This window comes from Poecilia reticulata, linkage group LG7 (assembly GCF_000633615.1).
Source record: "Poecilia reticulata strain Guanapo linkage group LG7, Guppy_female_1.0+MT, whole genome shotgun sequence".
NCBI classification, from domain to species: Eukaryota; Metazoa; Chordata; class Actinopteri; order Cyprinodontiformes; family Poeciliidae; genus Poecilia; species Poecilia reticulata.
The window spans coordinates 17,292,257-17,306,950 of NC_024337.1; the positions used below are offsets into that span (position 1 = coordinate 17,292,257).

At 38.1% G+C, this 14,694-nt stretch overlaps 2 protein-coding genes across 2 annotated transcripts; one reads left to right on the forward strand and one right to left on the reverse strand.

The window, feature by feature from the left end:
• Positions 1 to 934: 934 nt before the first annotated feature.
• On the reverse strand, positions 935 to 6,843 carry dnajc5aa (DnaJ (Hsp40) homolog, subfamily C, member 5aa). The gene is made up of 5 exons (XM_008414395.2): positions 6,672 to 6,843; positions 4,691 to 4,813; positions 4,390 to 4,603; positions 3,336 to 3,507; positions 935 to 1,113 (listed from the first exon to the last, which is right to left on the reverse strand). Exons 2-5 carry the CDS (start codon positions 4,798 to 4,800, stop codon positions 1,010 to 1,012), a joined length of 600 nt encoding a protein of 199 aa, XP_008412617.1. The 5' UTR covers positions 4,801 to 4,813; positions 6,672 to 6,843; the 3' UTR covers positions 935 to 1,009.
• A 1,308-nt stretch (positions 6,844 to 8,151) lies between these two features.
• On the forward strand, positions 8,152 to 12,175 carry LOC103467734 (glucose-induced degradation protein 8 homolog). The gene is made up of 5 exons (XM_008414394.2): positions 8,152 to 8,344; positions 8,637 to 8,764; positions 9,632 to 9,828; positions 10,008 to 10,205; positions 11,006 to 12,175. Exons 2-5 carry the CDS (start codon positions 8,644 to 8,646, stop codon positions 11,177 to 11,179), a joined length of 690 nt encoding a protein of 229 aa, XP_008412616.1. The 5' UTR covers positions 8,152 to 8,344; positions 8,637 to 8,643; the 3' UTR covers positions 11,180 to 12,175.
• The last annotated feature ends 2,519 nt before the right edge of the window (positions 12,176 to 14,694 follow it).

The following is a 14,694-nucleotide window of genomic DNA, read 5'->3' on the forward strand; positions in this document are numbered from 1 at the left end:
TGAAACTAAATAAACTTGAGCTCCTTGAAGAAAAAGTTGTTTTGTGTGAGATTCCTTCTAACTGTTGCATCCAGAGTTCATGTCAATGTTAAGCTGCTGATATGAAAATATGAGATTTACAATGTAACATGGATCAAATGCATTATAAAAGTTTGCTTTAAAGTAATCACAACACCTGCTGCTGCGGTGAGGCGCAGAAAGCAAACCTTTCCCTGTTGCRTGTAAAGGGATATGAAGCTGATGCTAAATAATAATCAAAGCCTAAATTGAACCCCGGCTGGTATCTATGAACRCCTATCCACCAATAAAGCTGGGYGCCTTAACGACTTGGATCAAACCCACTCAGGAAGGAACACAGAAGAGACAAACAGAAGACAGCGTCAGAGCTCTTTTTGTGCTGGAAACAAAATCGACCTCAAATTAGAAGTGAAAAGTGCAAACATGGGGACMARCCAGTCCTCTAACGTTTAATGATGGCACAGACTGCCTGAACCTTCATGCATGTTTCCAACCGTCCCTGATGAGCCGYGGCTCTCCGCTCCTTCAGCAGAAAATATCTCGTAAACTTTACCTCCTTCTACTCCTCCTGGTGAGCTGTGCTCATTTTAACATCACTGCACATATGTTATGAGTCTTGCTAATAAGTAAAACTGTTGCCAAGGCATAAAGAAATTGTAGGGACAATGTTTTCGACACAGTGCATGCTACACCATGATGCAAACGATGGGAAACRGGGGGAAACTGTGTGGTTAAAGTGCAGAAGAAGAACCCAAAGGGAAACAGTTTGGTTGTTTCTCTTTCCTTCTTGCACGTGGGGAAAGGATGATGAGGGAWGGGGGGGAGTGGATGTGACTTCATCAGTTCATTTGAAAAGCCATGCTGACAAGTCCACTCTCCTCTGCATGGCTCTTCTGWCGTGGAAGGATGGGTTTGCCTTTTTCTTTCATCTCACGAAGGTGGAGCAGGGAAGCAGGCAGGATCCCGTTCGGGTCTGAYGGGAGCGGAGGGGTTAGTTGAAGCCGGTGTCGGTGTGGTAGGAGTAGTGCCCATCCGATGTTAGCTGAGTCGTCTCTGTTGCCGACGGCTGCAGCACTATGGGCTCCCCAGCAGCCTCTGTTTGAGAAACAGAGACTTCATTTCAATACACCGTTCCCACAAGTCTGAACCGGAAGTGATCCACGCCATCTTGGTAGGCAAACACAGCGCAAAGCATAGATGAGCCGTGGCTTCGAGACCAACGAAATGAAAATATGTTAACACTCTTGACCAATGAGCAAGAGAAATTTATGTTAACAAAATGGCTGCTGTCGGGATCGATCCGTGCAATACAGAGAGTGGAAACATGTCACACCATGTGGACAAGCTGCCTCYGATCTCTAACTATGATACAGTTCACTACTTAGTGAACATAGAGTGCTACACAATGGAGGAGCTTCGAGACCTAAAATCTATGGACGCATACAATCAGTGTTTAAAAGGATTTATAAACGACGTTCAAACTCTTCCTGTARATAACGAGGTTCTGGTTCTGGCACAGCAGGTCYGCAGTAACACACATAGGCTACATGTCCATCTTAGCTCGCAGATAAAASTTACATTARCTAAGCTMATTTTTCTAGTTCGGCAGTAAATATCACTAAGATTTATCTTAGTATTACACAGAGGTGGGTAGAGTACTCAAAAATTGTAATTGCGTAATAGCTGTAACGTACTTATTTATAAGTTACACAGGAACGAGGCGAGAGCTAGCTCTAAGTTTGTGGCTTGTTTATTGTTGTCATAGCAACTCCATAGCAACTGTCATGACAGTTCGCTATGCTTCCWACCAAGATGGCTGTTAGCTACAAAACTGACGTCACATGAGAACTTTGTGYAACTTAAATAGAAACAAGRTGAGAGCTAATTCTAAGGTTTTTTAGCAACTCCATAGCAACTGGCAACTAAGATGGCTGTTAGTTACAAAGTTYGTGGAAGTGTGATGCAACATGAGAACTATGTATACCAGGCTGCTYCAATGCCAACAGAGCATTTAAAGGTGACCTGCTATGTATCATCATAGGTCTACRGGCTACACAAAACATGTTCAATACATTTTGTGCACAAAATCATACTTAGATAATGATCATTTAGTTTGAGCTCCTTTCAGAATAAGTTGTTTTAGAACCTAAAATGACTGCAAACATGCGCTATTATACAACTGTACATCTTAGAAAAGCATTAGTGGAGCCTACTGCACAACCAACAAGAGTGCAGAAAGTGRTTTCTGGATGGTAAGTCAACAACAAAACACTTGTCATTTCCAGCAGCCATTGTGTAGCTCATAAMTCAAGCAAAAACAAATTTTCTCAAAAAGCACMTGTTATGTCTTTTATTTTACAGATCACTGAACGGCTTAGCAACACATGTTTGGTTCTGCATCCCCAGGACTAAACATGGAAAAGCAGCATTCAGCTTTTATGCACCACAAATCTGGAACAAACTTCCAGAAAACTGCAAAACATCCAAAACACMGAGTTCCTTCAAATCAAGGCTAAAAACCCACCTGTTTAGAGTTGATTTTCAGAGATATTAAATAGAATATTGACCATTAAATGTTMATGTGTATTGATGGTTTTAACGATGGCACTTGRCAAAATGTAATGTCTGTTATTGATTTTCACAACTGTTGACTATACAATACGTTTATGATCATTTTTATGTTTTCACCATGTAAAGCACTTCGAACTGCTCTGTTGCTGAAATATACAAATAAACTTGATTGGTTGATTACTTACAAAGCAATAAAAGAGTGGTACTCTAACATCAACTCTCATAAAAGCTGAACAGAAGTCAGTTTTCAAAAAGAAGCTGAAATTTCAAAAAGAAGCTGAAAAGCTTTTTAGGAGCAACACACCTATATCTGAAATGGTTAATTATTGTATATTTTATAAATGTATCGACATTTTGTACGAACTGTGACTCATTTTGTGAATGAATGAAATTTTATTGCTATTTAGTATAACTCTGTGATCTGTCATACATTTGAGTGATTTATTTTGTATGATGTATATTTCTAATGTGCTGGGGTTCCGTTTCGGTTGCTAAGTTACAGGGCTGGGCTAGGCTGGGGTTGCTAGGTAACGGGACAGTGCCCGTGGCATGTGACTCAACAATTTTGGAGGTTTTTTAACAGCTTCTTCTCCTGACACCAAAAAAACATTAACTTATTGCCAAAAAGTGTTGTTTTTAAGCATCTGGGTTGGTTTTAGAAGCAGTAAATACTCAAATGGAAATACAAAAAGCTGGGGAAAAAAATGTTAATTTTAACCCTTAAATGTTGGTTATTCGGGCCTCACCTCTCTCGTCAGACTGCAGCTGAGCCTCCAGGTCCTCGGGGGACACGTAGAAGTCCTGCTCCTGGCCCTCCCGAGGCCGAGGTTTACATCGTCCGCAGCAGCARTTACAGCAGCAGCACAGGCAGCAGCAGAAGTAGCATCCAGTGGCCAGGCCACAGAACACAAACAGAGCCTGCAGACACACAGGTCCAACAACACAAAACCTGGAGATCCATCTAAAAAACAGACTATCAAAAAGTTTATTTACTTCAGTAATTCACTTCAAAAAATTAGCAATTTATATTTTAAGTGATTTCAAACAAAGAGTGAAACTTTCCAAGTGTTCATATTAATTTTGAAGATTATAATTTAAAGTAAAGAACTACCAAATGTGTTTGAGTTTCACTGGGGTTGCTAGGTAACGTGCTTGAGCTTCTCTGGGGTTGCTAGGTAACGGGCTTGAGCTTCTCTAGGGTTGCTAGATAACGGGCTGGGTTTCCCTGGGGTGGCTAGGTAACGGGCTGGGCTTTGTTGGGGTGAATAGGTGAAGGTCAGAGCCTGCTGATTTGTGCCGTTACATTCGGAAGGCTTTTGAAATGGCTCAGTTTCCAGACACCCAAAAACATTAACTTACCGCCAGAAAAATATCTGGGTGTTTTTTTAAGCTCATGGGTTGCTATTAGAGGCAGTTGAGACCCAAATAGAAGTGTAAAAATGTGAATCCTTGCTTCATTTTTCCCATACTTTTTCCTTCCACTAAGCTTTTCATTGAATTAGCAGGAACAGCACTCCATAAGCAGTTAGCTTCTTTAGCAATGATCTTTTCTAATGTACCCTAAGTGACAGTTTGATAGACAATTGTCAAATATCGTTTTAATTTTCTGAGAGAATGAGTTTTGGGGTTTTATTAGCCATGATTGACCTATAATCATCAAAATTAACAGATAAAAACCAATGAGATACATCACTCTATTTCTTGCATGTGTTTCACATTTTGAGTTGAATTACTAAAGGTATAAATGTATTAAAATGCACTTTATATGGTTAAAAAACAATGTTTTTTTCCACATCTTACCTTTGCCCACCAGCTTGAAAGGACAAAGTAAGTGTTAACATTCTCCTCTCCAAACTGCTCAGCCACATACAGTCCCAGAGAGCCGTATTTATCGTAAATATTACGCTTAGTGGGGTCATTCAGGATGGCATGGGCGTTGTTTATCTCTTTGAATTTTTCGGCTGCCTCCGGATTGTCTGGGTTCTTGTCAGGGTGGAACTTTAGCGCCAGTTTCCTGTTGCAGAAGGCAGGTTTAAAATGGCCGAACGGCAGCAGAGGGGATTGAATCAGTCTGATTGTAAATCACAGCGGTCAGCCTCACCTGTAGGACCTCTTGATGTCGTCTGATGTGGCCACCTTGTCGACCCCCAGGACGTGGTAGAGAGACTCCCCGGCGGTGGACAGAGAGCGCTGCCTCTGCTGCTCAGCCATGATGCCTCACTGGCTGCACAGAGTGACAACAACAGAGGAAAGCACTGCTACTAAGGCCGGGCGATAAACTCATTCCAACAGTTAATCAAATACTTGGTTTCTGATTAATTTTTGAATTTTTTTTTTCTTCATAAAAAAATTCTTTGGGTTTTCATAGTTCATGATGAGTCAGCTCTACAACTGAATATTAGGGCCAGGCTATGATGTTTTTTAAACTTTGAGAATAAAGTAATAATACTACCAGAATAAAGTTGGGAATAAAATTGTCATTTTTTGAGAACTCCAACACAGGAAAATTAAAATTAAAACGAGGAATGCTCAGCATCTTGTGAAGTAATACTTTACTCTTTTAACATATCAGCATGAAATTATTGTTCATGGCATGACTTTGAAATTATTGTGAAAATAACTGAGTCTGTTCAGAAGAGAAATCTACACAACCTGAGCTGGTCACGTCAGATCCCGATTAAGCTTTTCACATTAAAATAAAAAAATTTTCTCGTAATTTTAAGACATATTTTCAATGAAATTTGTGTCTTTTTCTGCTAATATTTTGACTTTATTCTCGTGAATAAACAAAAATGTTCATAGCCTGGCCCACATAATTCACTGAAGAGATGACTGAAACAAAAGCCACTTTATGAAAATATTTTTCCTGTAATTTCTTTTGCAGAAAAGTACAACGGTGCATTAGGGCCATGCAAAAAAATAAAAACCATAATTATGAGATGAAAGTCCTAAAATTACAAAAATTAAATCATATTACGAGAATAAAGTCCTAAAATTACAAGAGTAAATTCATAATGTTACGAGAATAAAGTTGTATGAGTATGCAGTCAAAATAATATGAGACTAAAGTCATAATATTACAACTTTATTCTCATAATAGTATGACTTTATTTGCGTTATGACTTTGTTCTTGTACGACTTAATTCTCTCTTTTTTTTCTTTTCTTTTTTTGTAATGGCCCAAATCCTCTCTTGTAGAAAAGAAAGCAAGCAAAAAAGAAAAATCTGTTAAAATTTGAAACCTGACATGGTACGAAAAAAATCTGAGATTTTATTTTTAAACCCTGTTGCTCAGTCATAAAATATAAATTAAAGAAATTTTTTTAAAAAAATCTTCACTGCTTTTTATTTTTTAAATCATGACAATCATAAAGAGGCATTTGAGGCTGAAGGCATCAGGGAACAGCTAGTTCTATAAACACAAAGTCCCAACATGCATTTTTTACAGAGAAATCAAATCTGTGCAGGTCCAAATGACGAACTAATTTTTTCACCTGCATTTATCTGGTTTCCCTTTTGGGTTCTAGCTGATTACTGACAGCATTGCAGCTTGGCAGGTCCACTGCTTTTAGTAAATTACAAACTGACGTCCCTGCAGGCTGAACAGCTACAGCACAGCGGGGTAGATAAAACATGATTCTACACAGAATAATTTTTATTTATTTAATCATTCTCAAGAACCAGACTGCGTCCAAATGGGTGTCAGCTCGACACAAATGAAGAGGCACTGCTCTGTATTTGAAGCCCTTCTCGTTTTATCGTTACATTTTCACGGAAATCTAATTCATCTAAGAGGCGGCTTTCAAATATTCCCCCTCTACGAATCTCATCCCCGAACGTAAATTGTCTTTATGAAGGATTAGAAATTACGAGTTCAATCCCGGGAGCGTAATCTCTGATCGAGCATCATCAGCTGCACTGCCTCAGCGCGCAGCATCCATGTTGGTTCGCTTCCTGCATGGGGCCTGCTCTGCTCTGGATCCTCAGGCAGGGATGGATCGTCGTTTTTTGTTCAAGGGCAAGAGGCAGCGTCAAAGGGGAAAAAAAGAAGAGAAAATACAGAAAAGCAGAGGGCATCCTCACCTTTCAGTCGGCTCTGTTGCTCAATAGGAATACCGATCCGGACGGGTTCTGATGTGAGGCGGTGCAGCGTGACTATGGCCGCATCTCGCACGTACCCGGACCCTCTCTGGCTCTCACTATGCGACCATGGACAGCTGCTGCAGCTCGCTGGCTCCGCCCCCTGGTACCCCACGGAGGACCCGACGTGCGCGTGCACTGACGAAATGATGACGTAGAACGCGCGCGGTGAGGAAAGCTGTTATTAATAATTATATTATATTATATTATATTATATTATATTATATTATATTATATTATATTATATTATATTATATTATATTATATTATCATAGTTGGGTAATAACTAGTACAGTATTCACAATAATAATTTAATAAAATCCTTGTTCAAGTTTTTGCTTGTATTTCGTCTTCAGAAAAACAAAACAATGGTCTACCAGCTCTAATCCTAATTCCAATTTGAGTTGGAATTAGGGTTGGAAGGAGAGTTGGAATTACCCTTCTTCTGAACTTAATTCCAGCCCTCCTTCCCACCAATCAATCCCAGGAGACTGAATTAGAGTTCAATCTCCTGGGATTGAATTCTAATTTCAATCCTAATTCAAATTCTCCTTCTGACCCTCATTTCTCCTTCCAACCCTGCCCCACCACCCCTATTTCCAATTTGGGTTGGAAATAGGGTTTCCAACCCAAATTGCAACCCTTCTTACAACCTTATTCAGCCACCCTTCCCCTCAGTTCTCCTTCCAAACCTCTTTCCAGATCCTTTCAAACCCTAATTCCAAACCTCCTTCCAGCCAGCCCCGGTTCCAGAACAGTTTAGCAGTTCCGCCCCCTGGTACCCCACGGTGGTACCAGGGGGCGGCATAGGGATTGATGTAAAACACCGGCGTTTCTTACTGCTCATGTTGCGTTTAAAGGCGGCTCGGAAAAACATATTACAACATGGATCAAGTCTAGGTCCTAGCTAACAATGGATTAACCAGTTGTAACGACTGAAAAAGTGCGGGAGACAGAAGGCATTGATACGGGAGGTGCGGGAGCCCCTACTGTATCAAATCGAGATAGGAATAATAAAAATGAAAGAAATAGCTTCCAGTCCAGAGGGAGAAGGGCATTGGTTACTCTGTGGCAGGTAAGGCCCCCCCAATGCCCACCCATGCCGCTGGGCCTGCTTCCAGCCCTCCTTCCAACCCTATTCAACCCTCATTTCTAATCTATTCAACTCTGCTACCAAGCTCGGATAATATGAGTTATATCTAATTTCCCTTTTTTAAAGTTACATTTTGAATTGAATACATTTATAAGTGTATAAAATTGTGCAAATAATAAAAAAATATATATATTAAAACACTACTTGTAGTACTATGAAACACGCCTTTTACTCAGTGACTACAAAAGCTGTGTAAAACGTTCTTATGAGATGAACCTCGCTGTTCCTCAGCAACCGTGACGTCACAGCCATAACCAATCGGAGGCTTCGCTGCTCTCTCACACACCTATCGCGAGGTTATCAAATTAGCCTCGTTAGTGAGGTAGCGGTCGGAGCTTTATTCTATACAGACGTCTGACTGTTTTTTATTCTTCTAGAAGCATCAAGACGACTTCACTTGGTTCATTTATTGTTTTCTTTTCTCCCTGCGTGAACGGAAACTCAGCGGACCTTGAGTTTGACGGTAAACTGTGAAAACGCGTACAGTATGCTAACTAGCTGCGGCTAATGCTGTGGAGGAAGCGGGTTTGTTTTGATCGCCCCGGTTTGTTTTTGATGACGCTTGCAGGTGTTTAATCGTGATTCGAGTCGCGTAGATACTGTTTTATTTGCCTGCAGCGTTTCAGACTGTAATGTTTGATTCGTCTGTCTGTGTTTATTTTCTAATTAATTAGTTGTTGATACGCAGCAGTTCTTGCAGATCCATGGTTTGGCCAAGCTGTGTCAGTCTTGCTCATGTTTCGCCTCCTCTTCAGGTTCCCAATGATGAGTTATGCTGAAAAGCCAGAGGACATAACAAAAGAGGAGTGGATGGACAAATTAAACAATGTTCACATTCAGAGGGCGGACATGAATAGGCTCATCATGAATTACTTGGTGACAGGTGAGACATTTCTCTAGAAAACAGTGACTGTAACCTGAATATTTACCTTATCCCACTGCATCTAAAAAAATATGAATATGATCCAAAGTTTATTTATTTTAGTAATTCGCTTAAAAAATGTAAACTTTAACACGCAGCCGTACATGTCAACTAGGGCTACACTTTACATTGAGAACATGTCATCATTGTAATATCTATGTGTGCAATGTTCGTATTGCAAAGGACTGTTTGGAGTGCACTAATTGTTTTCTATCACATTTCAGATTATGAACTTGCATTTTGCCTGCTTTTACAGTAATATTTTGTCAATTGGGCCTGGGTGTAGTGGCAGCAGATGCTCATACTGGGCACAAATGACATTGCCCAAAGTGTTAAAGGTCACAAGTTGATGAGAAAGAAAGGAAAGAAGAGAACTGGCAAATATAACCTGTTATCATCATCGCAAGATTGTCTATTGTCCTTCATCCGTGATGTCAGATATTCTTATCTGTTAATTTGGAGGATATTAGTTACTCACTTCTGGCTCTGGAGCGGCCTAACACAAGTAAAGTGACAGTTTTGCCCCATGTCCAGGTTGTCTACCATTGAATGTCYCCCAAATCCAAAATTTGTTTTGTTTTTTTATGCAATGTTGTATTTTTTAGAAAAATAATATTAGTTTTATCAGCTGTAAGCTATAATCATAAAAATTGGCAAAAATAAGCACATCGATTGAAGTATGCCATGTTTTTTAATAGAATCTGGCTATTACAAGTTTTGATATTCCAAGTTTTGATCTAAAAGACAAACTTTCTCGTGATATTTTAGGTTAATGGAGTGTATTATTTATTAACTTATTTGCATCTGTCCTTCTGTGTATATCTGAAGAGGGCTTCAAAGAGGCAGCAGAAAAGTTTCGGATGGAGTCAGGAATTGAGCCCAGTGTGGATTTGGACTCCTTGGATGAAAGAATTAAGATTAGAGAGATGATCCTGAAGGGGCAGATCCAAGAAGCTATCGCGCTCATCAACAGCCTACACCCGGAGTTACTGGACACAAACCGATACTTGTATTTCCATCTGCAGGTACGGTTGCACCCGACCACTTACACTCATCAGTTGATGTAAACATAACATGTAGCTCTGGTATTTCCCAAAGTCAGTGATAATGTTTTATTTTGGGGGAAAAAACATTATTAAATGTGAGAAAACAACATAATGTTACTTGCACATTAACTTTACACCCTTCATTATCTTTCTTGTAGCAGCAACATTTGATTGAGCTAATCAGGCTAAGAGAGACAGAGTCGGCCCTGGAGTTTGCTCAGACGCAGCTCGCAGAACAGGGGGAAGAGAGCCGAGAGTGTCTGACCGAGATGGAGCGAACGCTCGCCCTTCTGGCCTTCGACAACCCCGAGGAGTCGCCCTTCGGAGACCTGCTCAACATGATGCAGCGGCAAAAGGTCGTCCTCACTGTGCCTGGTTGTAAACTGTTGTATTTAGCAGTAGGGCTGGACAATAAATCAATGTTGAAACAATTTAAGAGCCCACTGCACTGAACTACTTTGAAAACCTCCTGGTTATTCCACCAAATGTCGATTCCTGAACTCTTCCTGAGTTAAAACATTAGTGTTATTGTTTCTAAATGAATATCAACTTGTTTTYGTTTCATTATTTGAGGTCTGGAAGCTCTGCATCTTTTTTATTATTTTGACCAGTTCTCATTTTTTGCAAATAAAAACTAMATTTTTGCTTGGAATTTTACAGAAATGTTGTCAGTAGTTCATAGAATAAAATAATAACGTTAATTTTACTCAAACATAAACCTATAAAGAGTAAAATCAGAGAAACTGATCATTTTAAGTGGCCTCTTACTTTTTCCCAGCGCTGTATATCACAATAGACATGATCAATTTCAATAGATGATACATCTGATCGAATATTCAAAATAGAGGGTCAGGAAATAATTTTCCTTCCACTTCAGAATTCTACAGTTTTTTGTTTTTTTTTGTCAAATATATTAAAATAAAAAAATAAATAAAAAGAAGTCTATGGTTTAAACWTGATAAAATGTTAAGTTTAAAAAGTTGGCAACATTTTCGKCTGGAATTTGCCAAATTTCCATTATTTAGATTTTTGTTTTCTTTTTTTGGATTTGTGCAGTCATCAGTTTTTATTGTTCTTTATAATGTAGTGAGCACAAGGATAATAAAAACTGAATTTAGCAAAAAGACAAACAAAGGTTTTCTGTTTTGTCACGCAGGTGTGGAGCGAGGTGAACCAAGCCGTGCTGGACTATGAAAACAGGGAGTCGACCCCTAAACTGGCTAAACTCCTGAAGTTACTGCTGTGGGCTCAAAACGAGTTGGACCAGAAGAAGGTTAAATATCCTAAAATGACGGACCTCAGCACCGGCGCCATTGAGGACCCCAAGTGAACGTAAAAAACAGTCKTCACCTACACGTCTACTTAATTTATGATCCATCAGCGACTGCGTTACAACCAGGTAACATAACATGTATGTTAAAACATATGTACAGTTTTGTTTTGTTTTTTCCACGTCATTTATACTCATCGTGGAAATGGTAGTTGCTGTATTTGCAAAATGACACGAAYGATTCAGTTTAAATACAGTTTCTGGGTTTTACAAAAWTCCAATGGCTGCTTTGTATATTTTGTCTATCGAAACCCTTTGCTGTTGAATTTCCAGAACAGGCCTCATTTTGCAGGGTTGATTGTGTGAATGAACGTGTTCAGCTCGAGCAGGTGGCTGGTTTTAAGAATCCATTTACAAAATGTGAATATTTTTCAAAAATGAACAGATAGCAACACTTTATTATTGTAATATAGATTTAATTGATGCTACATTTTATGGTTTTATTTACCTCGGTGTGTGACAGTTTGCTATAAATCAGCTACACACTTTTCAAACCGTGAAATTAAATGTACATTTGCAGTAAATTGTTCTGTAAATTAATTATTTCTCATGTTCAGAGACGGGTTGAAATCGGAGAGGGTTTGTTTTAGCGGAGTTGAGTCTCCTTGGCCTTTTCTGAGTGCTGCTGTGCTCCCAACATACTCCCTGAGATTAAATTTGGTTTTATATTTCAGGGTGTTGGTTTTGGAAATCCCAGTGACTGATGGATGATTTATACGCTGCAGCAGAGAAAGGGCTGCTTTGATAAATCTTTATAGCTAAAAAGTCTGTTTAATCAAGACCTTCKTCAGACTAAAACTGTTTACTGTCTTGGACTTTTATTTGGTAATTTATTCTGCAAAGTTAAATCTTAACATGTGATTTTATGAGTGCATTTTTTTTCTGTTAGGATTTTTCACKTTTTCTGCATGTCTGTGTTTACTTTTTTCGGTGAAGAAAAAGGTACTTGTGCTTGTTTATTTTATTAGATTTTATATTAAAGAAAATATCTTGCCACTGGTTGTCTGTCCATTTCTTTTATGGTCAAAATAGAATATTATTGTGAATCTCCACACATTTTTACTATCTTTCTTACAGTTGTGGTCAGTTGCATACTTTTTTTTCCAGGGTGAAATGAATACCCAGCAAATAATTTAATTTATGAAACTGTTTGGCACATRAATGTTATTGCTAAAATGAAACATACAAGCCTAAATATATATTTTTATACACATGATATGGTTTTTGCCCAGGGTGTCACAAAATTGGGAGGCCACACAATCAAACTTTAAAAAAGTCAGTTGTACACCTGAGTCTCCTAATTCATGTTTCACAGTTTAACTACTGTAAGAAGGTATTGCTGTATCCTTAATTTAGTGTTAAAGTTTTAATTTTWATTTTTCTAGATTAAACTCTTGATGATCGGACCTCAACCAGTTTATTCTATTTTGAAAGTAAACTTTTTTCCAAAAGAGCTGATGGTTTTATGATGTTTTATCAATTTTATCTCAGTAAATATCAGATTTAGATCAGAATGATGWGTCTAATTTTCTCTTTGAAGAAAGGACATTTTAGTGTGACTAGGTCTTTTTATCAGGGAAACGCAGATAGACACTAGGTGGTGCTAGAACKTTGGCCCCTTTTCCTCTGGACGAAAAAAGTGCCCTTTTGAAATATTTTAATGGCATGTTGTGTGGCCCAAGGTAGCATTTTTGGATATAAAAGCTGATAACATATGTTTTCCTAAATCTAACCTTTTTAAGCATAGTTAACCAATAACCAAACAGGGCAGTTGAACTAAGTAAATATATTTCGAGATTTAAAAAAAATACAAAATGAATTAATACCACATCACCAAAGTAAGAGAAATTAATAAAAAGACTCAAGATGATATATTTGTTTCTTAAAAGAGAAAATGCAAGCCACTGAACAACTATTAGCTTTAAAAGAGGCACATATCAGAAAACCCTGATTAAAAAAAAACACACATTCCAGGAGTTTAATGTCAGCCTGCTATATCAGTTTGCTATGATCTGAAAGTTTTCCCCGCTTCAAAGATCGTTTTGCAAAAGATAAAAGCAGGCGATTTTTTTACTTCTAGAAAGGCCGAGACCCAATTTACTTTTAATAATTTGTAAACTATAGATCTACCATTTTTGATCAGAAGAGCAGTCAAATTATAAGTCAGAATTACACCAGTGTTAAACCAGTATGAAGTTTCAAGTGAAACTTTCAAAGTGCATAGAGTGTGACAAAATTCTGGTAATGTGGAAACTCTGGTAAGGACTGTACTACTGAGAAACTTTATTAAAAGATGCACATGTTTCAGTTCCTGGTATTCACCAAAAAGAAACAGTTTATATTTAAATGGAAAAGGTGTAAAAAMCACTGACCAAGCTATCAAATTCTTAGAAAAATTATGACCAACAAGCTTAACGGCCCAACGAGCTCATAAAAATCAAGCTAAATACCAAGACAAAAAACGAGAGCTAAATGCTAAATGACTGGCGTCATTGTTTTTTAAAAAGCTGAATATCAGCGAGAAGTTAATTTATTTCAGTAACTGAATTAAGAAAAGAAACATACTTAGCTTGATTACTCGATAAATTAAGGCTAATGACACAGCTAGCATACATAGGTGTGCCCAAAATCGGACAAATAAGAGCTAACGGTTTATGAATCCAATCACATTTTGACTGCGGTTTCCATGGTGACCATAAACGGGGTTCCCCACGTAGATTTTAAGGGGCCCTGACTGGGTTTTCAGTGGGAACCAAGATGGTTGACTTAAGTAAGAGTAACAATACTTCATTATAATTTTACTCAAGTAAAAATAAAACCGTCATAAAAGTAAATGCACATGTTAAAGAACTATTATTAACTGGACTGGGATCTCAGCTGAGCAAAGATAACAAGTGGGTTTGTCCACATTTTCCATGATGATGTTTAATTTATTTTGAACAGACAAAAAGTAGAAACAGATTTAAAAAAGAAAAATAGTCATACCAACTGACATGCAATATTGTTCAAAAAGGAGCAGAAGACAGAAGATACATTTTTTTAATGATTTCCAGCCCCCCTCATGTTTGATCAAACAAAATTCACCTTTTCAAAAAAATAATAGTATTATGAAATACTTTTGACACAGAAGTACACAATCATGCAAATGCTGCTGACTTAYACTTGCAAAGCAGCCAGTCWCTGACTTCCTGTCTATAGCCACATAAAAAAGTTGCTTGCTTGTTTTCAACGTTAAGTGAAAGGAAAAGATGTGGGGAAACTGAAGCCTTTATTCCCCCATTTTATTTATTCATTTATTTTTTTAAAGAACATAATACAAAGGCAGAGGAGCACATGATCAGTAAATAAAAAATATATTCTCAAAGATGAGACTCATTTGTCAGATTAAAAGTAGCAAAATGACTCTTTTTTTGTTTGTAAAAAGGTTATTTTACTTGTCAGATGTAATATTCTGATCTTAAATGTTGTCTGTCATTGGCTGTAAGTAGAAAATCATCAAGTGGGTGTGCCAGAAA